The sequence below is a fragment of the Myotis nattereri genome (assembly GCF_964212035.1).
Source record: "Myotis nattereri genome assembly, chromosome: 1".
Lineage (NCBI taxonomy): Eukaryota > Metazoa > Chordata > Mammalia > Chiroptera > Vespertilionidae > Myotis > Myotis nattereri.
Window position 1 is genome coordinate 182,503,721 of NC_138075.1, and position 24,895 is coordinate 182,528,615.

Here is a 24,895-nt window from a genome sequence, read left to right on the forward strand (position 1 = left end):
CGGGGCCTCGCATCGTCTGTATTGGTAGATCCCATTTTCCTTTTTTGATTTTCTTTTTAAACTTTTCCTCAATGTTAATTATTTTATTCAGTATAAACGTTTGGAAAATACAAAGTCAAATCAAGGAGAAAATAGCAATGACCTAGAGTTGATCACTGTTCACATTTTGGTTTGTTTACTTGCAGTCTATGCTATTACCTCTCTTGTGTATGTCAGTAATTTTTACTGTGAAAAGGTAGTTTTTCTGCATTAACACGTTGAGGACTGTTAGGACTACTAGGTCTTAGGCTTCAGCCTGTTCCCCTTGGGTGTGGCATTGGTCAGGCTTCTGGTGCAGTGTGGAGAACAGCCCCCACCCTCCGTGGCTTGTAGCAGAGACATTTATTCCGTACTCTGGTGTGCAGGATGGCTGCCATGGGAGCCTGGCTGGCTCCGCTGAACTAGGCTAGAGTTCGGGCTGCATGTCTGGTGCACACATCACCCTTTTAGGTCCTTGGCTAGAGGGTCCACTGCTACCTGGGGCAGGCTCTTCTTGACACGCCTCTTAAGACCTTAGCTTAAAATGGAGGCATTGCCATTTCACCCTCGTTCTGTTGATCAAATCAAGCCACTTGGCCAAGCCTGAAGTCAGTAAGGTGAAAAGAATACTCCTCTCCTGGGGGGAAGAGGCCATGGTGAATAAGTTTGGGTTTGCTAGGGCGGCCATAAAAAGTACCGCAGGCTGGGGGCTTGGACAGCAGGCATTTGTTGTGCCATAATTCTGGGTGCTCGTCGGCTAAGGTCAAGGTGTCAGTGAGGCTGGTTTCTTTTGGGGCCTCTCTGTCTTTGGCTTGTAGACAGCTGTCATCTTCCTTTGTTTTTATTTGTTCTAATATCCTCTCATTCTAATGGGACATTGGTCATAGTGGATTATAGTCCTGACCTCATTTAACCGTACCTTTCTCTTTAAAAACTCTACTTCCAAATATAGTCTCATTCTGAGGTTAGGACTTTAGTATACGAATTTTGGGGGGGATACAATTCCGCTTATAACACATGGTAAGAGTGGAAAACGAAGGAAGGGTTGTAGACAAAAAATACCCCAGCACTTCACCTCAAGAGCTCAGCTTCCTCATCTTTAAAACGGGGTCAGCATCTCTGTGCTATGGGTTTGTTGGGGATTGAAAGACCCTGGTGGTGCCCACCCTGTGTGGCTCAGTGGTTGAGTGTCAACCCAAGAGGTCACCTGTTTGATTTCCCGTCAGGGCACATGGCCGTAGTGTGGGCTCAATCCCCAGTAGGGGGTGTGCAGGAGGCAGCCGATGGATGTTTCTCTCTCGTCAGTGTTTCTATCTCTCTCCCTCTCCCTTCTTCTCTCTATAAAATCAATAAAAATATTTTTTAAATCCCTGGTGGTGATGTCGGGGTGTGTGTGGTTCTCCCGCAAATGGAAGGACAGTTAGCCTTCCTGGGTCCGCCTCCCTGTTCTTGTCTTTCGTGGGGAGGCTGGGAGTACACGGGCTTCTCAGAACGGCCTGCCTGCCACCGCAGCTGCAGGAAAGGGGGAATCTTTTTAACCTAGCCAATAGGCCCTTTTGGGCACTTTCCTTAGCAGAGTTCAAGCTGGTGTTAATTAATTAAAGAGAGAAATTGCTTTTCTGTCCACTTCAGTTTTGTTTTATGCCCATCTCATATTGTTGTCTTGTCAGGGCCAGCCTGACAGGTTGAGCCGGGCTGAGGTAGGGAGGTGGGAATTGAGAAAAGAAAGACAGGAGAGAGGGATCGGGAGAACTACAGGTCAATCGAGAGACTGCAGTAAGTTTATTAACCACACAATGCCTTTTATACACAAAACACTGAATAGGAGGTCTGTCAAGAGGAATGTATTCTTTTTTTTTTTTAAATATATTTTATTGATTTTTTTACAGAGAGGAAGGGAGAGAGATAGAGAGTTAGAAACATCGATGAGAGAGAAACATCGATCAGCTGCCTCCTGCACATCTCCTACTGGGGATATGCCCGTAACCCAGGTACATGCCCTTGACCGGAATCGAACCTGGGACCTTTCAGTCCGCAGGCCGACGCTCTGTCCACTGAGCCAAACCGGTTTTGGCAGGAATGTATTCTTTGTTCCTCTTAATCTCTAAGGGAGACACAGCGCAGAAGGACAAATTCTCGGTACAGCAAATCTCAGTAAATAGTTACAGACTTCTTGGTAAGCCATAAAAGGCTGTTCTCATTCTACAAAGGTTGCTCTCATTCTACTGATAACCGCCATCCAAACAGTCTGGGAAAACTGTGTGGGTAAGGGTCCCAGCCTTGCTAGCCCCTTCAGGTGCAAGGACCGTGTCAGATTACACCCCGTCTCCAACATTGTCTGTGTTGTAATTCCTACTTTTTGATCCCATTTCCAATGTGTAAAATTGGTTATCTTGTAAATATCTTTTATGACGAATTCAATTATCAGAAACTGTTGTGGTTGTTGAAAATAAAATTATGGCCTTCGTAACACATCCATGAGCCATGGCTCCAGCAACCTTTCCCACCAATATTTTTGAAGACCTTTTATGCTTTCACAGGGCTCTGAGCCTCCTATGGGCGTAAGGCATGATCCTGCTCTCCAGGGACTGCCTTTGAATGCCTGTGAGAAAAACAAGCAAGTCAGGAGGTCAGCGCCGGAGGGTCCCTCGCTCTGCCTCTGCGTTCACAGCCAGCGGCCTTGCACGCTGTCAATCTCCTTTTGGGTTTCTCTCCTAGAATATTGTGCTGAGGAATGGGTCCGAGGCCTTCGACTCCTGGAAGCAGCCCCCTGTGCCTGTGTACATCCAGTTCTATTTCTTCAACGTCACCAATCCAGAGGAGATCCTCAGAGGGGAGATCCCGCGGTTGGAAGAAGTGGGGCCGTACACCTACAGGTGAGTCCCGGCCGCCTCCCTGCTGTACTGGCAACACGGAGCACCCCCACCATGGCCGAGTCCTCGGCTTCTCCCCAGTGACCTCTGGGTGCTGCGCGGGAGTGCGGGCTTTGACCCCATCTGAGTGTGTGAGCCCCCACCTGTGTGAGCCCCCACCTGTGTGAGCCCCCACCTGTGTGAGCCGGCTTTGTGGCCTGGAGCCGTCCCAGCCTGTTATGTTTAAATGCAGCTGCCTCTTCCTGGGGTGGCAGCAGGAGGCTATTGAGCCCCGCAGTGCTGCTCCTCACCCCCACCCTTTAAGGTCACCATGTGATTGTCTTTGGTCACCCCTGGAGCCTCCCCCTATTTCCCTCCCCGCTTGTAGACCAGTTCCTAAAATGCGTGGTTCTGCAGAAAAGCCTACTAGTCTCCCACTCGCCCCTTTCCCCGCCCTCCTGGGTCCGGGAGACAACAGTGGCAGTGTGGGTTAGAGTCTCTGGGGATTAGGAGAATTGCTTTAACGTGGTTTTTTTGTTTGTTTGTTTGTTTTAATATATTTTTTATTGATTTTACAGAGGAAGGAAGAGAGAGAGAGAGAGAGAGAGAGAGAGAGAGAGAGAGAGAGAGAGAGAGATACATCAATGATGAGAGAGAATCATTGATCGGCTGCCTCCTGCGCGTCCCACACTGGGATTGAGCTCACAACCCGGGCATGGGCCCTGACCGGGAATCAAACTGTGATCTCCTGGTTCATGGGTCTACACTCAACCACTGAACCACACGGGCCAGGCTTTCATTGTTGTTGTTTTTTCCCCAAAAGTTAGTAGAGGGAGGCACTCGGGGGCCTTATGGTCAGAGCGTTTTTCCTACTGCAGTATTCCTCCTCCTACAAGACAGTAGCCCTTCCCCTCCCTCCCCCACCCCACAGTAATCTTTCCTGTAAAGTTCCTCCTTAACAAGTTTTAAAACAAAATAGCAGAGGGAAGTAGATGGCAAGATCTTTCTTCTTCTGCAAAATGGTAAAAATTCCTCACAATTCTGTCGTAATCGATTGCACAATAAATGTTTGTGACTGATTCCCTTAGTCTGAATGAGTCAGTCGGATTCTCAAGTGCCGGAATTCACAGATGAAAATCTCTGAATTGCCTGCTTTGGATCCGGCCTCTGCCACTTACTAGCTCTCTGTGCCTGGGTTTCCTTATCTATAAAGTGGAGATAAAGCTGGACCTCCACCACAGGGTTGTTAGGGTTCCATGGGGTAATGAGTCAGTATTTACAAAATGCTTAGACTAGTGCCAGCCCATAATCGGAGTTTGCTGTTATTGTCTTGGTCTGTGTACGTCAATGTACAGAATTGTAAAGATGAGCTCTGTTGTTATATAAAACAATTAAAAAAAAATAGGTCTTTATTTTATTTCTTTTTTAAAATCCTCACCTGAGGATATGTTTTTATTGATTTTTAAGAGAGAGAGAGAGAGAGAGAGAGAGAGAGAGAGAGAGAGAGAGAGAGAGAGAGAGATGGGTCTGTTGCCTCCAGAATGCAACCCGGCCGGGGATCAAACCTGCAACCTAGGTATGTGCCTGACCAGAATCAAACCCGCAACCTTTTGGTGCACGGGAGGATGCTCCAACCAACGGTGCCACCCAGCCAGGGCACAGATCTTTATTTTAAAAAGCATTTTTTAATGTGTTTTTTATGCCTCTGGTGTTTCTCCCACCCTGGTCTCTGCCCCCCCCCCCCCACCTCCCCTCCCCTTCTTTTCCTTTCCCTGGGTCCTAGTGACTCTCCCTGTGCCATGTCCCGGCCTGAGCATCTGGCTTCTTCTGTATATTTAGCCCCTTGATTTGATTTTATTTGATTATTTAATTTTAATTTATTTTTGGCACTTTCAGCCTAGAATTTTTTGCTCTAACTAGAGCTACCCAAGAGAAATGTAACATGAGCCAAGTATATTGTTTAACATCTTCTAGTAGCCACACTTATAAAAGTAAAAAGAGGTAGGTGAAATTAATTTTAATATTTTATTTACCCCAATACCACCCACCATAGTATCATTTCAACATGTAATCAATAGTCAGAATTATTACTATACAGTACATGCTTTTTTTCCTGGTACGTGTATTTTATAGCAAACCTGATTTTGAACTAGCCGCATTCAGGTGTGCAGCAGCCACGTGTGGCTTGTGGCCACCATATTGGACCCCGAGTTCTAACCAGACTCCACGTACTGTAAGGCCCACGCTCCCGGCCAGTGTGCACTCTATTCTCTCTGTCAGGAATGAACTCATCACTGCACCTCTCCACGCCAACGCGGCTTCCCCCTGCGACTTGCCCTGCCTTTGGATGCACTCTCCCTGGTGTGCGTCTATTAGACACAGACTAGGTGCATTTTAACCACGGTTTGTCTATCTGTCTTTCTTCCCAATATACTGGAAGCTCCGTGAGGGGCAGGAACCAAGTCCTTTAACTGAACATCGAGTGTAGTGAACATTGGTGGAATACTGAATGAAACGCCCTCCTCCATGGTTTAAATCATAGGAAATACAAGAGGAGAAATTGTTTCAATCCATAGCACACAGACAGCTCATCTGGAACCACAGGACTGCGCCAGGGGAACCCAGGCGCCAAGAGTAGGCTCAGGAAAGGGTCGGTTTAAAAGGGTCCTGAAAATGACCCCCTTTCTTGGGGAACGGACGCTCACATGTTCAGTACAAACTACAGTGTTCCTGCAGGTGTTGAGTGGGTTGTGAGACCTGGGATTTGTAGAAAAGTGTGGCTTTTTAGGGAGACTTACAGTCCCTCTGGCAGGCCTTTTACACTCATCTAGTGCAGGGGTATGGAACCATTTTTCTGCCAAGGGCCATTCCAGGCCCAAACAAAATTATCAGCCTAAAGATCAGCCTGCTATATTTGGTCAAAGATCTAATTAGCTCACCCCTAATGCCTCGGCAGGACCAGGCCAAGTGACCAAATGATTTCAGGGGCCTTATACAGCCCATGGGGCCAGACATTCCCCACCCCTGATCTAGTGGGTGTGATTTTTCTCACCCATGATCGAATTGTGCTATTGTTCAGCTAGATAGATCACACACAGAGTATTCCAGTGGCTCCTGCCCAGTGTTTAATAGTTCCATGGTGTCCCTCCCAGCTGAGTCAGCTGACACTGTCCATTGTGTGCAAAGAGTCCTGGGGCACAAAGAAGGGCAAGGTGCGCTGGGCCCTAATTGGGTAGCCCAGTGGTTGGCAAACCGCGACTCACGAGCCACATGCGGCTCTTTGGCCCCTTGAGTGTGGCTCTTCCACAAAATACCATGTGCGGCACGCGCACGTACAGTGCGACTGAAACTTCGTGGCCCATGTGCAGAAGTCGGTTTTCAGAAAGGAGATAGACGAAACAAGTATACAAGACGAGTGTGGATGGGAGAGTTGGAAGGGGTCGACCTCAGTGAATGTACCTCAATCAGATTGAGGACGTTTTTAGCAAAGGCCAGCTTAGGAGTACCCTAATTAAGTTACTAGCAATGTACCTACCTATATAGTTTAAGTTTAAAAAATTTGGCTCTCAAAAGAAATTTCAGTCGTCATACTGTTGGTATTTGGCTCTGTTGACTAATGAGTTTGCCGACCACTGGGGTAGTGGGTGGGCCTGGGGGGAGGGGGTGCAGTTTCTGAGAGAAGGGGAGCCACGCAGGCTGTGGGGGGAATGATTAATTTGACACACAATGTACAGTGGCATGTTTTACATATGGATGAGTTCAGAATATTAATGTTTTGCAAAAAGATGGTGGGACTTCCACATGTAGATAAAAACCAGTCAATCTGATTTAAGTAATGCAGTGTATAGTAAAGGTTTTGTTTAAAAAAAATTTTTAATGAAAGTATAGTTGGCATACAATGTTAATTAGTTTCAGGTGTACAACATAGTGATTTGACATTTATATACCTTATGATCTTTTCATCACACTAAGTCTAGTTACCACCCATCACCGTGCAAAGTCATGAGAGTATTATTGACTATATTCCCTATACGATGTACATTACATTCTGTGCCTTATTTATCTTATAGCTGGAATTTTGTACCTCTTCTTCCACGTCAACTTTTTTACCTGTCCCCCACTCCCCCTCCTCTGACAGCCATCAATTTGTTCTCTGTTTCTATAAGTCTGTTTCTGTTTGTTTACTTGTTTTTTCAGATCCCACATACAAGTGAAATCATACAGTATTTGTCTTTTTCTGTTTGACATATTTCACTTAGCTTAATACCCCCTAGATCCATCCATGTTGTCACAAATGGAAAAGATTTCATTCTTTTTATGGCTAACTAGTATTCCATTGTATATATATACCACTACTTCTTTTTTTAAAAATATTTTTATTGATTTCAGAGAGGAAGGGAGAGGGATGGCAACATCAATGATGAGAGAGAATCACTGATTAGCTGCCTCCTGCACGTCCCTCACAGGGGATTGAGCCTGCAACCCAGGCATATGCCCTTGACTGGAATCGAACCTGGGACCCTTCAGTCCGCAGGCCAACACTCCATCCACTGAGCCAAACCAGCTAGGGCATGTATCACTACTTTATCCATTCATTTACCAAGGGACAATAAGGTTGCTTCCAAATCTTGGCTATTGTAAGTAACTAGAGGCCCAGTGTATGAAATTCGAGCACTGGGGGTGGGGGGTCCCCTCGGCCCAGCCTGTGCCCTCTCACAGTCCAGGAGCCCTCGGGGGATGTCTGACTGACAGCTTAGTACTGCCACTGCATTCGCCAGCCATGAACCCAGCTTCTGGCTGAGTGGCGCTCCCCCCTGTAGAAGCGTACTGATCACCAGGGGGCAGCTCCTGCATTGAGCATCTGCCCCCTGGTGGTCAGTGCATGTCATAGTGACTAGTCATTCCGCCGTTTGGTTGATTTGCATATTACTCTTTTATTATGTAGGATGCTGCAGTGAACATAAGGGTACACCTGTCTTTTCCAGTTAGTGTTTTTGTTTTTTCAGATAAATACCCAAAGGTGGAATTGCTGGGTCTAGTGAAAGCTGCATTGAGTAGCCCTGGAATAAGCTTGTTGACACGAAGCTAGTTTGTCTCATGTTACTGTTGCTTAGTGAGATATTTGCTAAAACATGTGTATCCAACTTAAGATATTACAAGACTTCTGCATCCTTTTTGAGATTTATTTTCTATTTTGTCAGGTTTCTTTTCCTATTATTGAACATTTCAATAATTTTAAAAAATCAACTTATCTAAGGGCTCTTTCAGCTATTTTCCTATTTCTAAGACATATTTGCTAAATTCAGAATATCCCATTAAACATCTCCGCTTTTTCAGTTTCTGAGTTTTGTTGTTGGGATTGTTCATTTCTCTTGTAGGCTCCTATTACTGCTTTGACAGTAAGGAAAAAGATGTGAGGGATAAATATCTCCTAGTGTTTTATTATTATTCATTGAGCATTAAGTAATACTGGATTATGAAATAATCAAAATATACAATATCATATATAGCATTATCTTTTAAAGAAACTTGAAAATGCAGTTAGAAAACTACTACTACTATCCCCAGTTTCATGGATACCAAGATAACCAATGCTAATATTTGAGTGGATCTCTTCTTAGCCATTTCTCCATGGATTTTATTTTTATATGGTCTTCATACTGTCTTTACATATATTATACATGCACATGTACATAACACGTATATTCTGTTCCCTTAATATTACATCTTAGGTATCTTCCCATGTATGTCTTGGTTTTATACTAATACTAGGAGCCCAGTGCACGAATTCGTGCACCTGGAAAGGAACCATGGGCCACGAGGCTGCGGTAGGCACAGTGGTGGCCCATCCTCTGTGACCCTGCCCAGCCCCTCCCACCACGGCCCCCTGTCCCCTGTCTGCCAGCAGCCTCACTCCCACCACTGCTGCTCCCACATGCTGATGGCGCTGGCCCCACTCGCACCCACTGACACCACAGAGCGATTGGGGCTGGCACCAGCAGCGGGTGCAAGTGGGGCTGGCGCCGTCAGTGGGTATGAGCAGCGGCTGCTGCCCCAATCACCCCCCTCAGAAGCAGGGGGAGGTGGCGATCAGGGCTGGTAGCCACTTGCATCCGCTGATGGTGCCAAGTGATTGGGACCAGTGCCAGGCATTGGCAGCGGGTGCGAACGGCAGCTCTGGCGCTGGCAGCGGGTGCGAGTGCCAGGTGGGATCGTGGCGCACGGGAGCAAAGAATTTTCAGTAACCACCAGAGGCTCACCCCAATGACAGTGACCGGTGCCCCGGCTTGGTCTGGTGCCCCCGCTCACCTGCTCCACCATACTGTCGCGGCCAATGCCCGCCATGTTCCTCACATGCCCCCTGGTGGTCAGTGCACGTCATAGTGACCAATTGTTCGGTTGTTTGGTTGTTCTGCTGTTCGGTCTATTTGCATATTAGCCTTTTATTATATAGGATATTTTTTTAATGATAATATTCAAGAGGTAGCAGGAATAGTGGTAAAACACTTTATTTAACCGTTCCCTTTTTCGACATGTACCAGTTCTCATTTCATTCTTTGATTATCACATGGATTGAATGTTCTCCTCATGTTTGCCAACTGATTGTGTTTCCACTCTGAGTTCTTGTCCTTTGCCCATGTGCCCTTTTGGATTCTGGTTTGTCTGTGCCAGTCTGTAAACCTTTATATGCAACAATGTTAACCCTTCGTTACAGTTGTGGCAACTGTTTTTCTATCCTTTGCCTGTTTTATGTTTAAAATTTACATATAGTGAAATCCATTCCTGTATGAACTTTTCTATCATTTCTGAGCTGAAAGAGTCCTATTCCCTTCAAAGGTTTGCTGTTCAAGTCTATTTTCTTGTAGATCTATTTTTTTGCATTTAATTTCTTAAGGATTTAATTGTCTCCTTGCAATTTAGCAAAGGTAGGAACTTTGTTCAATCTTCCAAATTCTGAACGTTAGCCCTTCGATCCTTTACTCGTCTCAGAGCCAAGCCGAATCAATTTTTTTAATATCAAAGAGATGATAGAAAATTTAGAAATTCTATCGTTATTGTTTCCACTATTAAGATATTTTCTAAACCTGGCTCACTCTTCTCTGATACCACTTCTTTTTCAAAACAGAAACAGTGTCTTTAGATAAGTTTCTAAAAAAATCTTTGAACTGCTCAAAAGTAAGAACAGTAGAAAAAGATTCCCCCCACCTTGCCCGGCACCAAAGGTGAGGGCCAGGTACTTGTGAGTTCCAAATGCACTGGTTGTCCTGAGTGAGTTGCGGGCGCTGAAGGACCGTTTCTGGCTTCCGGAGTGAAGATGCTTCTTGCCCACACCCAACAGATGTGGGCACACCCTCCCCGCCCCACCTGCGCTTTTTCTCAGCACCCAGCTCTGAGCTCTCGGTGTTCAGCCCCTCACGCAGTGGCCCAGGCAGTGGTAATGGGAAGTTAAACCCTGTGCTGCTCAGCGCCCTCCCTGAGGCCTGCCTCCCGCCTCTGCCCTTGCGTCCTGGTCATGCATCCACCCTGTGACTTCACCTCGCCATCCACTCTCGGGTCAGCTCAGCCGTGCCCCGCGCTGCAGGCTACTCATCCTCCCCCAGGACCAGTTTCCTCACCCTCCACTGCCCAGCGGGCCTGTGCTCTCTGCTGTGCTGCCTGCCTGGCAGCCCCTCCAGCCTCCCAACCGGGGGGAGCCTGTTCCTTCCAGAACCCGCCCCACCGTGTCCCTGCACAGCACCTTCCTCAGGACTCCCATCCCAGTGGCCCCTCCTCTCTCCTCTGGGTGTCCCGCCGGCACCTGGAGGGCAGCTGTGGAACACGGTTCAGGTGTGAGGTAGCTGTTCCAGGTGTGAGGTAGCTGCTCCAGGTGTGAGGTAGCTGCTCCAGGTGTGAGGTAGCTGCTCCAGGTGTGAGGTAGCTGTTCCAGGTGTGAGGTAGCTGCTCCAGGTGTGAGGGAGACATTCCAGGTGTGAGGTAGCTGTTCCAGGTGTGAGGTAGCTGTTCCAGGTGTGAGGTAGCTGCTCCAGGTGTGAGGTAGCTGTTCCAGGTGTGAGGTAGCTACTCCAGGTGTGAGGTAGCTGCTCCAGGTGTGAGGTAGACGTTCCAGGTGTGAGGTAGCTGCTCCAGGTGTGAAGTAGCTGTTCCAGGTGTGAGGTAGCTGTTCCAGGTGTGAGGTAGCTGCTCCAGGTGTGAGGTAGCTGTTCCAGGTGTGAGGTAGCTACTCCAGGTGTGAGGTAGCTGCTCCAGGTGTGAGGTAGACGTTCCAGGTGTGAGGTAGCTGCTCCAGGTGTGAAGTAGCTGTTCCAGGTGTGAGGTAGCTGCTCCAGGTGTGAGGTAGCTGCTCCAGGTGTGAGGTAGACATTCCAGGTGTGAGGTAGCTGCTCCAGGTGTGAGGTAGCTGCTCCAGGTGTGAGGTAGCTGCTCCAGGTGTGAGGTAGCTGGTTAGGTGGAAGTCTCTGTGCTGCACCAGGTTCTTTGAGGACAGGAACCAGGTCTTAACATCTCTCCATCTCCAGAGCTTAGTGCAAGCCCTCACACATAATGTTACTAGCTACTTGTTTCCTAAGCTCTTAGTACGTCCCAGGTAGTGTTCTAAATGGATGACAAGCTTATGCGAATTTAATTCTCACCACAATCCTATAAGGAAGGTACATTCTTATCTCCACTTGTCTACAAGGAGGCCCCTCCACCCTCCACAAGCCTACAAGGACGGTACGTTATTGCCCCAGGAAACTGAGGCATGGAAGCAATGAGTAACTTCTCCTTAGTCACAGAGCTGGTAACGGGTGAAGCCAGAATGGAATGTGGAGCCTGGCAGTCAGATCTTAACCCACACTTTGCACACTGTTGCCAGTCACTTCTGAGTGATTCTCAGCAGAGAGCACTGGGTGAATGAAGAACTACAGTGACGGAAGATAATATGATAGTACTAGAGGCCCAGTGCATGAATTCGTGCACCAGTGGGGTCCTTCGGCCTGGCCTGCAGGATCGGGCTGAAACTGGCTCTCCAACATCCCTCGAGGGGTCCAGGATTGTGAGAGGGCACAGGCCAGGCCAAGGGACCCACCGGTGCATGATTGGGGCTGGGGAGGGACCGTGGGAGGGCTCCAGGGCATGTCCGGCCCATCTCCCTCAGTCCCGATCGGCCGGACCCCAGTAGCAAGCTAACTTACCAGTCAGAGCATCTACTCCCTGGTTGTCAGTGCACATCATACCGAGCAGTTGGGCAGCCTTAGCATATCATTACCATATTATGCTGTGATTGGTTGAATGGCCGACCAGTCGACCGGACACTTAGCATATTAGGTTTTTATTATATAGGATTGTATATACCTAACTAATCCAAAATCTCCAATGTATTGCATAGTTAGACGTTAATTTTCCAACTAATTAAAATGATTACTCAGGCTATGGTTTTCCTTCTGGGCTGATGAGACCTTACTGAAACATTCAGGAGTTTTAAAAATAATTTTTTTATTTAAAAAAGTTAAAGAACTTTAAAAAAATGATTTAAAATGAAATATCTCTAACATCACCCAGGTCTTTTCCTGCCTGATGGAGTGTAACCCAACCTTTTCTTAGTGACTGGGGCCACCAGGGTGAATAACAAATATTAAGCTGTCATCTGAGCCTGGGGTGTCCTGGGCCTTCAACACCAGGATTTATTGGCATCTGCTAAGTACCAGGGACCATACCAGGCACTTCGAAATATGGTTTCTTAATTAATTGTCTAGGCCAGGGGTCCTCAAACTTTTTAAACAGGGGGCCAGTTCACTGTCCCTCAGACCGTTGGAGGGCCGGACTATAGTTTAAAAAAAAACTATGAACATATTCCTATGCACACTGCACATACCTTATTTTGAAGTAAAAAAACAAAACGGGAACAAATACAATATTTGTATTTGCATGTGGCCCGCGGGCCGTAGGTTGAGGACCCCTGGTCTAGGCCAAAGATTTGCTTTGCCTTAAAAAAAACCCAAAAATGCTCTTGTTTCTATTTCTAGAAGCTTCTTTGGTCTTGGCAGACACTGTCAAGCAGTGATTGTTCACTTCTTGCTCTCAGTCCGTTGTTCTCTAGAAGGCCGCCCTGCTCTGGTGGACTCTGGCTGACCAGCTGGGTACCCAGACTTGCCGGCACTGTGGCCTCCCGAGGGGGCTGCGGTGACGGGAGTGCTTGGGTTTCCTCGGATGGTGCTCCTTGGACTACATGACTACCTGTTGTTCTGAGAGGGAGGCCCCTCACCACCTCTCTCCTTTGCTTCCTCGGCCTCTGCCGAGGGGGGGGGCACCTCTGACCACCGGGCACCGTCTCCTTCGGTTAGAGTCCAGCCATGGGCAAACTACTGCCCGAGGGCCGGATCCGGCCCATTTGAAATGAATAAAACTAAAAAAAAAAAGACCCATACCCTTTTATGTAATGATGTTTACTTTGAATTTATATTAGTTCACACAAACACTCCATCCATGCTTTTGGTTGGCCCTCCGGTCCAGTTTAAGAACCCATTGTGGCCCTCGAGTCAAAAAGTTTGCCCACCCCTGGGTTAAACCCCTCTGCAAAAGCCGAGAGTCGGGCATGCCTTCGGTGGCTGGAGGTTGAGGGGAAGTCCTGTGGTTAGTTGTGAGTGACCTGTCATGTTCCCTTGGTGCCTGCCAAGTGAATTCAATATTTTTGTGGTTTGGGAATCCATGGCTTTGACTTTTTAAAATGTACTGAGAAACCCAGTGAATGACAGCAAGGTTTACAGTGACTGGAGCCCCCACACTCAGGTTCCCTTTAAAACATCAGGTTCTCACAGGGTGAGCTGTAAAGAAAACCTTTCAAAGTCCCCCCAGAGTCAGTGCACATAAACAAACAAATGATGCAGGCTCTAGGGTTGGAATTGCTCAGGCCATGAGGTTCATGACCCAGGGCTCAGTGAAAAAAAATAAAGGCTTTAGCAAGGTCATCAGTTTTCGTCATTAGTTAGAAAACTCTGCGGAGTTGATCCCTGGGGTTTTGGCCGGACGTTGAATCCCAGCTCTTTGCTCCCTGGCCTGGCTTTCTTTGTGTGCAAACTGGTGTTCACCCTGGGGCTATTTTTTCTCCGTCTAGCTTCTTCGTGGTCAGCCAGGCCGGTGTGGGGTCCTCGGCCCTGGTTATTAGTGGTTGCGAAGTGCTTCCCTCTTCCCCTTGGCTGCAGGGAGGCTCTGGGATGGGAAGGAGTGGAGAGGAATCCCCTCTGCAGGCACCAGCCTTGGCAGAGGCAGCGATTTGCCTTTGAAATTTCCTCTTCGCCTCCAGCTGCTAACCAGTCCCTTTGCATTAACTTCTCTGTAGAGTCAAGGAAACCTGGGATGTGAAGTCAGGGGATCAGGATTCTCAGCCTTGTTCTGCCACCTCCTGGTTAATCCTGGGCTAGTTACTTTATCCCAATCTCCCTTTTCTGATCTACAGAAAGACTGGGTTATGCTTTCTCTGGGAGGGGGCTTTGGTTGCAAGCGAGAGAAACTGACTCTGGCCAATTTAACTGAAAGGAGAACTTATTTGAAGGCTCTGTAAAGTGGGTTACAGTTTCCCCGCTGCGGCTGGGGAGAAAGGCAGGGTCCAGGGCAGCTTTAAAGACCCGAATCTCTGGAGCACAAGGACCTTCGCTCATGTGCGCCCCCTGGAGGAAGCCGGTATTAAGACCGTGTTTTCCATCTGGAGGTTCTGGGCTCAGGAGTCAGAGGCCAAAGGGAAAAGAATTGGTTGAGCTCGGGTCCCACACCGCCGCCCAGTGCAGGAGAGGAAAGAAAATCAGGGTCTGGCCAGAAAAAAAAAGGGGGCAGTGAATGTCTAGCAATCAAAATCCCACTTAGCTACCCCTTAAGTGCAAATTGCACAAGTGTTTTAACAGGACGGCCGCTATCAGATTTTGTATGTATTCCTCGTGAATATATTTTGGGAACAAACCATAACCCAGAGTTCATTGGCTTTGATGCCCTCGTCAAGGTGACCCTGACCATTGCGTTTTCCAATTTGTGGAGGAAAAGAATGGGAATGACAGACTTTGGAGAAGACTCGATCCTGGGCCTCACTTCCTCACTTTATAAAGCTGGAGCTTTCATCTCCAGTTTTCGCGGTGTCAGTCCTGGCATGCAGCCTCTCTCTGTAATGGTTATACTGGAAATAGCTTTGATACTGAAAGAAGGGGGACTCACTGCGTTTTAAAGTAGTGACTGTTTTCAAACAAAATCTATTTCTTTCTTTTAGGGAAATCAGAAACAAAGCGGATATTCAGTTTGGCGAAAATGGAACAACCATATCTGCTGTTAGCAACAAGGCCTATGTTTTTGTACAAAACCTGTCTGTTGGAGACGCTAAAAGTGACTTAATTAGGACACTTAATATTCCTGCAGTGGTAAGTTAGCATTTTAAGTACCATTATTATGGATTTTAGAAGAAAGGTAAAAGCTAACTTAGGCTATTATGGCTTTATGTTTAGGAGCTAAGTTATGTTAAAAAATATATACATATATAAAAAGAAAAATATGTTTCCCTTGCCCTTCTTTAAAGTTTATCTTAGACAGTTTTCTGAGGTCTTTCAAACAAGGTCTTTTCAAATAGTGACGGAAGGCAAATTTTAGGATTTCTTTTCACAATTTCTTGCTGTGTGTTCAGGATCAGCACTTATATAATTATGTCTCTAGGGTTTTTTTAAAGTAGCTAATAATTTTTTTAAATGTATTTATTGATTTCAGAGAGAGGAAGGGTGAGAAAGAGATAGAAACATCAGTGAGAGAGAATCATTGATTGGCTGCCTCCTGCACGCCCCCTACTGGGGGTTGAGCCTGCAACCGGGGCATGTGCCCTGACCTGGAATCAAACTGTGACCTCTTGGTTCACAGGTTGATGCTCAACCACTGAGCCATACCTGCCAGGCGAGTAGCTAATAATTTTCAAAATATTTATTTGCCCCTTGTTTTGGTTCAGAAACTCTAGCCATAGAATTTGCATACCACTTCTTAATTTAGATTTCTGCCTAGGATTTTTAAGTTCTCAAAATACCTATTGGCTGTTTTTCCCCATTCCAAAGAATAGGGACTGGGCTGTTGATTACAGCCTGGAGTGATTTCAATGGGCTCTGATTATAATGGCAATTCCATCTCATAACAATACAGTTGACATCCAGGAAACGTTCCTGTTCACCTACACTAACCCCCTCTGAGGCTCCCACACTAACTTCTAGGTGACCACTCATGGTGGACCCAGGGCCTAGAAAACTGCATCCCAGATCTGGCCCTGCCCTCCCCCTAGTGGAGTTTATAATGAGGGCCCCAGCCTTTGTGCCCGAGCAGGAGGAAGATGGCGCCACCTAGTGGCCAAAGATGCCAATGTACTTCAAGAGCTTTTCCCTTCCCTCCCACTGTGTGGGGATAAGAGGGTGGCCATGGGGATGTTGAGATCACAGTTAGAAATGTTAACCCTGAGAAAGGGTAGTAACTGAGGAGTTTTATTCTTGTACACAGAGCCAGAGAGGAGCCCATTGGCTAGTTTTCCAGCTATTTAATTCCAGCCTTTAAGTTTCCAGCTCCCTTTGCTGAAGGCTCAGTAGGACAGTGGGTGGGTATGCTGTTCTCTGAATTCGCCTGTGCTTCTCAGACTGCCATGGAATGGGCGCAGGAAGGCATCATCCAGAGGATCATCCACGCCCTGATAAAGGCCTACCAGCAGAAGTTCTTCGTGACGCACACGGTCCACGATTTGCTCTGGGGCTACAAAGATGAGCTCATGTCCCTCATCCACCCTTTCAAACCTGAAGTCCCTCCCTATTTTGGCTTGTACTATGGGGTAAGTGGAATTTTTTTTCTGAGCCTCTTTGTTCAGCTGAGGGGGTACCCCAAGCCAGATTTCATCCTCACTCTGAGTTTCTCCTAGGAGACCAAAATTGCCTGGAATTCTAGATGTCTTGTACAGTATGTAAAAAATAAGAACGTGTTTTAGTCAGGGTGGGGGTGGGGAGAGGCGGGGAGGAGTGCTGATTGTGAATGAGTATAACTATGAAAATATAGGGTGTCTCCCCCAAATGTATGCACACTTTGAATAATTATTAATTTCAATATTTCTTTCTTTTTAGATTTAACCCATTGGAATTAATAATTATTCAAAGTGTGTATGCATTTTTTGGGACACCCTGTACATAGTGCGGCTGAGCCATCAGTCAGGGGCAATCTTTCAACCCATCGCACAATTCAGTGTTCAATGCCAAGTCTCATTTTGATGGTTTGGGCCTCTACAAGCCCTCTACCATCACCCAGATTCCGTGGAGTTCCCACATTCAGAAAAACACACACACACACACAAAAACAACTTAGAATCAGAGGGCCTAGATTTGCATTTTGACTTCTTCATTTAATAGGTATGGGACTTTTCTGAGCCTCAGTTTCATCATTCCTAACTTGAGACTAGCCGTACCCACACTTCAAAGGTTGGTTTGAAATGGCTTAGTAAGAAATCCATAAAAGTGCTTTTCAAACTATGAGTTCATTGCAATACATACTTCAGGAATCATTTATTTATTTGTTAATCCTCACCTTAGGATATTTTTTCCATTGCTTTTTCAGAGAGAGAGGAAGAGAGGCAGGAAGGGGAGAGAGAGAGAAAGAAACATCGATGTGAGACACATCGACTGGTTGCCTCCCGCATGCACCCCGACTGGGGTTGAGGGGGAGGGCTGGGAATGAATTGCAACCCAGGTACGTGCTCTTGACCAGGAATCGAACCTGTGACCATTCGGTGAATGGGCCAACACTCTAACCATCGAACACACCAGCCATGGCAGGAACCATTATTCTTTTTCCCCTTCATGACTGGCTCAAAAAAATGGCCCTGAATTAATATGAATGACTGGTATATGTTTTTTTTTTTGGAGCCAAATAAACTCTCTGTAGTGTTGTTGGAAAAATAAGTGAAAGAAAAGAAGAAAAAAGGACAAGTTTTTCATCTGCTCTGGCCAAATACTGACTCTTTAGCCAAAAGCACAAAAGTTCATTCAGTGACCTGGATAGTCTGTGAAGTTCTGCATCCGCCCAGTCCTGGCCTCAAGCCTTTCCTCAATCCCACAGTTTCTGCCAACATTTGCCTCTGATACCCTAGGCCAGTGATGGCAAACCTATGACACGCGTGTCAGAGGTGACACGCAAACTCATTTTTTTGGTTGATTTTTCTTTATTAAATGGCATTTAAATATATAAAATAAATATCAAAAATATAAATCTTTGTTTTACTATGGTTGCAAATATCAAAATTTTCTATATGTGACATGGCACCAGAGTTAAGTTAGGGTTTTTCAAAATGCGGACACGCCGAGCTCAAAAGGTTCGCCATCACTGCCCTAGGCCTGTATGTCTGTTCACCTGCTCACCCTTAGTTAACACCATCACTTTTCCTTCAAAGACTTTAATGCGGAAACAACAAACAATTAGTGGGGGGAGGTCTGGGAAGGGGGCGGGGTGTGAAAATGAATAGGATAAGGTGATTCACAGAACTCCTGAGAAACAGGGAAATGCTTAACTATCAGATACTCTTGTTTGCTTATTGCAAGGCCAATCAGCATCTCTGTACCTGCTGATTTTAGGGTACCTCTGTTCTTCTTGATATAAGAGAGTTCAGGCACCTCCCACTGAGTGTGTACTCTCTGATGCACAAAATTCTAGTTGCTGGAAAGTATCTTTGAGAAGTCAGGCAGCCTAGCCAGTTCCACCGGGAGGATGGATGTTGCTGTGGCATGCTGGTGGCATGAATGCTGTAGTGATATCCTCAGACCATTTCTCAACCTCCTGCAGTCATGTGTTCCTGACATCCAACTCACACCCCTACCACAGTAACACAAAACCTAGCTGTCCTTGCTTGTCCTCAGATAAAAGCCCTAGTGAGAGACAGGGAAGCATCACATTCACTGTGTGATTCTTGGGCAGGTAACAGCTGGGGAGAACCCTTGGTGAGTTACTCTGAAACATTTGACCACTTAACCACTTAGCCACATCTGAGTTAGGTGGAGGAGTTCAAGACCCAACATACATGCATTTTTTAAATTGGTAGTTCAGCATTTTTTGTACATGGGGTGTTGGAATTTTCAACCAAGTTATAATGTTCACACCGCTGCTCTTAAAGAAGAGTCCCGCCTCATTTCTTAAAGTCACGTAAAATTTCATATATGGAACATGACATGGCCCGGATGTATATGGACCATGTTGATATATTAACATAGTTGGCAAAATACAGTTAAGTGACAAAAAAGACCCCAAGTAGGCAAAACAAAACAAAAAGAAAAAAACATGAAAGGAGAATTCACAAAGGGTGTGCATGCTTTCTAAAGTATATAGCTGAAGGATAGGAAAAAAGAGTTCAACCTCAGTGAATACAGAAATGCAGAAAGAAGCAAGAAACCGTGGGGTGGAGGGGGGTTGTTCCTCTAGTTAGCAAAGTTTAACAAAAGCCATTTGGGGAACTAAACTGATTTATGCTGCTACTTCCACCACTTTCCAGCTGGGTGACCTTGAGCAACTTGATAATAAGTATCAAAAGGCTTAAAAATGTTCCTGTTCTTTTATCTAGTAATTTCACTTTTAGCGGTCTGTTTAGAAAACTAAAGTACGGAAAATTTTGTTAGGCATAAATATATTCATACGACATTATTTATAGTTGCAAAAAACCTCAAAACTAAATATCCAATACTAGGAGAGTGGTTAAGTAAATTATTTTCACAAAATGTCATGGAGTCATTAAATTATATCTATAAAGAATTTTGATAACATGGGAAATAAGTTTTATGCTTAAGTAAAAATATGCATATATATGTACAATTTTAGATATGTATAAAATTCTGTAAATATAAATGTACATATTACATATAAATATATCTTAGTTCTATAAACATATCTTGTGTAGAAAAAAGACTGAAAACAGACCAAATACTAATTGCAGTGCCTATTGACAAATAATAGAAACTATTATTCAATTTTTTTTATTATTATTCAATTTTTATTTAAAGTTGAGAGGATGATGAATAATTGGTATATTTTTATACATCATTCTGTATTTCCTAATAAGAATTATTACTTTTATAACCAGAATAGTCTATTATGTTTATAATCAGAACAAAACCCCATTTTAAAAAGAAAGCAGGACACGAGTACTAGGCCTCAATTTATTAACCCCAAAACTATCTGTGTTAAGACCCTAAAAATATATCTATGACAAAACTTGAAACATAGCTTAGGGCAATGGAAATAGAATAGTCTCGTTATTTTATTATTCTTGGTATACAATAAAGTGCCTGCCACATAATGAGCATTTAATAGTAAAAATTTAAAAGAACAAAACAATTATAATAATAATTTTAGGAGACGTGTACCATGAGGGCAGCGACTTCTGTGTTTTATTCACTGATCCAGCTCAAGCGCCTAGAATACTTCTACCATTTAAAGTGTACAATTTAGTGGTTATTAGTATATTCACAAGATTTTGCCATCATCACCACTTTCTAATTCTAGAACATTTTTATCATCCTCTCCACAAAAACCACATTCCCATTAGCAGTCACTTCCACTTCCCCTCCTACTAGCCCCTAGCAACCACTTTCTGTCTTTCTGGATTTGGCTATGAATCCATAGATTTTTTTTTTTTTAGAAGTCCAATGGTTGGCATCGTTTCTTGTTTCCTTTTTTGGTTTTGTAAAGAAAAATAAAGTTTTGTGGGGTTTGTTTTTGAAACAAAACATAAGCCCCCTCCCTGCCCAGCCTGCCTCCTACCCCTGTGAGGTGCTGGATCGCCTGGTCCTGAGTGAAGGGCAGGCTGGCCTGGGCCACAGAGGAGAGGAGAGGAGAGGAAAGGAGAGAGGGGAGAGGGGAGAGGAGAGAGGGGAGAGGAGGCTGGAGGGGAGGGGAGGGGAGGGGAGGGGAGGGGAGGAGAGTAGGTTCTCCACGTGGGAGCCTCCTCAGAGCCAGAGAGGAAGGGGATTTGGGACTGCAATGTGGCTTTATTAGGCAAAAAATAAAATTAAAATCTTGACACTCGTGTGCACTATACAAATGGAGGCCAAGGGGCACCACTTCTGAGTTGGAACCATCTCTGGCAGTTAGACATTCATATGCAGGTTGGACATTCATATAAATGGAGTGATACAATATAGGATCTTTGCTCTGGCTTCTTTTATTTAGTACTAGAGGCCCGGTGCACAAAAATTTGTGCACTCGGGGGGGTCCCTCAGCCCGGCCTATGCCCTCTTGCAGTCTGGGACCCCTCAGAGGATGTCCATCTGCTGGCTTAGGCCCGATCCCTGGGGGATCCGGCCCAAGCTGGCAGTCAGACATCCCTCTGGCAGCCCGGCAGCCCTCAGGGGATGTCCACTTGCCAGCGGGGAGCAGGCCTAAGCTGCAGTCGGACATCCTTAGCGCTGCTGAGGAGGTGGGAGAGGCTCCTGCCACCACCGCTGTGCTGGCAGCCATCAGCCTGGCTTGTGGCTGGGCAGAGCTCCCCCTGTGGGAGCGCACTGACCAGCAGGGGACAGCTCCTGCATTGAGCATCTGCCCCCTGGTGGTCAGTGTGTGTCATAGTGACCAGTCATTCCCAGTCGTTCTGCTCTTAGGGTCAATTTGCATATTACCCTTTTATTATATAGGATAGAGACCTGGTGCACAGGTGGGGGCCGGCTGGTTTGCCCTGAAGGGTGTCCCGGATCAGGGTGAGGGTCCCGCTGGGGTGCCTGGCCAGGCTGGGTGAGGGGCTGATGGCTGTTTGCAGGCTGGTCACACCCCCTTTAGGGTGGGGGGTCCCCACTGGGGTACCTGGCCAGCCTGGGTGAGGGGCTGAGGGCCGTTTTCAGGTTGGCCAAGCCCCCCGGTGACGGAAGCTCCCAGCCTCTCCTTTTTTTTTTTATTCTGGGATTTATTTACCTTCTATAATTGAAACGTTGTAGTCTTGAGTGGAGATCAGAGCCGGCCAGGGCGGGCAGGAAGCGTGGCTTCCTCCATCGCCAGGGGCAACCCAAGCTGCCTGCTTGCTCCAGCTCCGTGGCCACGGCAGGCTGAAAGCAGGTATCTGGGGTTTATTTATCTTCTATAATTGAAACTTTGTTGCCTTGAGTGGAGCTCAGAGCCAGCTGCGGCAGGCGGGAAGCTTGGCTTCCTCCATCACTGGGCAACCAAGCCTCCTGCTCGCTCCAGCTGCTGGCCGCCATTGTGGTTGGTTTAATTTGCATATAGTCGCTCTGATTGGCTGGTGGGCTTGGCTTAAGGTGTAGCAAAGGTATGGTCAATTTGCGTGTTTGTCTTTTATTAGTGTAGATAAAGTTTACAAGATCCATCCATGTTGTAACACGTATCAGTACTTCATTCCTTTTTATGGCCAAGTAACATTCTATTGTATGGATATACCACACTTTGTTTATCCATTCAGCAGTTAATGGATATTTGGGTTATTTTTACTTTTTGGCTATTGTGAATTATGCTGCTATGAACATTTGTATACAAGTTTTTTATGAACATTGAATATGTATCTTGGGTATATACACAGGAGTGGGATTTGGGGGGTCGTATAGTAATTCTGTGTTCGGTAGTTCCTCACTCTATTCTCTAGTTCTGGTTCAGTCTCATGTAGCAATTAGGCTCAACTAGGGCAGTTTCATGAAGATTAAATTTGTTAGTTACTGTATCAGTCAGGGTTCTCCAGAGAAAGAGAATCAAAGGGAGATACATATCTATTTTTATATCTATATTTAGAGAGATTTATTAATCCTCACCCAATATTTTCCCACAGATTTTTAGAGAGAGTGGAAGGGAGAGGAGGGGGAGAGAGAGAGAGAGAAACATCTATGTGAGAGAGACACATCGATTGGTTGCCTCCCTCACTTGCCCAGACTGGGGCCAGGGATCAAACCTGCAACCTAGGTACATGCCCTTGACGGGGAATTGAACCTGTAATCCTTCATCAAGACTAATGTTTAACAAAACAGCTGGGCACCATAGCCCATCCAAGTTGACACAAAGTTAACCATCGCGTTACTTTAAATGATCATATTCACTTATTTTCAGAAAAATGGGACTAATGATGGAGACTATGTTTTTCTAACTGGAGAAGACAGTTACCTTAACTTTTCAAAGATTGTGGAATGGAATGGAAAAACGTAAGTCTAATGATTCATCAGCGTAATTATTTTTCAATTTTTATTTAAACTGAATGTCCACTTCCATATTATTTCAAAAAAAATATTTTAACACTGTCATTTTGGGGATGAAAAACCTATAAGTATGTAAAATATACTTACAATTATTATTTTAAAAATCAAGACTGGGATAATGCACTTGACAAATTGAATGTTGATGGTTGAAGATCACTCTTCCACTTGGGAGTCATGTGCAGCTGCAGCGCTGATACTTTTCAAACTTGTTTTGTGGGGAATGGAAGACATTCTCTTTTTAATTTAATTTAATGATTGTGGATTGTTTCTGTTATTTTTTAAATTTTTATTAATTTTTAAAATCCTCACCTGAGGATATATTTATTGGTTTTAGAGAGAGAGGAATGAGGAGGAAGGGAGGGGGAGGGGAGGGGAGAGAGAGAGAGAGAGAGAGAGATCCATGGGAGAGAAACACATCAATAGGTTGCCTCCTGTACCCGCCCTGAATGGGGAGGGAATCCATAACCTAGGTATGTGCCCTGACCAGGAATCAGACCCACCACCTTTTGGTATACGGGACAATGCTCCAACCAGCTGAGCCATCTGACCAGGGCTGTGTTATTTTTTTAAAAGATGAAATACATTTGAGTTCAGGATGATAGTATTTCAAAATTATGTTTATTTTAATATTTATAACATAAATTACTTCCAAAAAGGAGCTAAAGCTACCTATAAAACAAGATAATTGTTTAAAGTTAGAGAAATTAGAAACCTTTGAAAGAAAACAAGGCAATTCTTCAGGGACTGAGGTAAGAGGGTTTCTGTTCTTGAACTCTAAATTTATTTCTAAGCTTCCCAGAAATACAGGCAAAAAAACTGGTGTGGAATATAGGAAAACTCTCGGTAGTATCTTCATAACTTTTCTGTAAATATCAAACTGTTTTTAAATAAAAAGTTAATTTAAATTTAAAAAATCACGTACATAAACATATTTGTAAGCATGTGCGCGCGCGCACACACACAAATATACAAGACCCCTTAAAGAATATACAAGAAACTGGCAATAGTGACTTACCGAGGGGAACTGGGCTTGAAGGGAAATTTACTAGTAAACAGGATATAGCTGGTTTTTGTTTTAAACCCATTCTGTATTTTTTTCAGTCTTATAATAAAATAGTTTAATCCTTTTATATGTGTGTTTTAATTACGGATACATATATGGTATAATGCTATCTTATTTTATATATTTGGACTTATTTTTTCTTGTTTATGACTATCCTATCCTTAGATTTTTACGATTCAGATAACAATATTTTTCTAACAAAATCTAAAGCTATGTATTGCCTTTTTTCTCCTTCCAAATAGGACAATAACTTTACTCATTTCTTAAACACACACACACACACACACACATTTTATTATTCTTGTCTATGACTTATTTTACCTTCTTAAGAAGGCAAATATAATTAAAAAGTTCATTTTTATGGTAAATACATAATTAATTGCCAACATCTTTTATTTGCCTCATTTTTTTTTCCTTCTCAAATATTCCTCTGGGTTTAGTTTTCTTGCTGAAGAGTATCCATTCATACAGTGGTGCCCAACCAGAGGCAGTTTTGCCCCCTCCGGGGACATTTGGTGATGTCTGGACACATGTTTGGTTGTCACAACTGGGAGGTACTACTGGAATCTACTGGTAGAAACCTGGGATGTTGCTAAACATCCTACAATGTACAGGCTCAAAACATCAATAGGGTTAATAGGTTGAGAAACCCTGCATCAGTAGTTCTTTACGAAAGGATCTGTGGGTGGTAAACTTTCTTAGACTTCACATATTTTAAAATGTCTAAATTTCACTCTCAGTTTTAAATGACTAGTTAGGTATAG

General features: G+C 44.9%; 1 protein-coding gene across 1 annotated transcript in view; it reads left to right on the plus strand.

Moving 5' to 3' along the window:
- Positions 1-24,895, plus strand: part of SCARB2 (scavenger receptor class B member 2) — a 60,537-nt gene that overhangs the window by 17,584 nt on the left and 18,058 nt on the right. The window contains exons 2-5 of the mRNA XM_081095235.1: positions 2,737-2,894; positions 15,103-15,250; positions 16,492-16,680; positions 22,923-23,014. Of these exons, the coding sequence (XP_080951361.1) occupies positions 2,737-2,894; positions 15,103-15,250; positions 16,492-16,680; positions 22,923-23,014 (587 nt within the window). The remainder of the gene's footprint in view (positions 1-2,736; positions 2,895-15,102; positions 15,251-16,491; positions 16,681-22,922; positions 23,015-24,895) is intronic.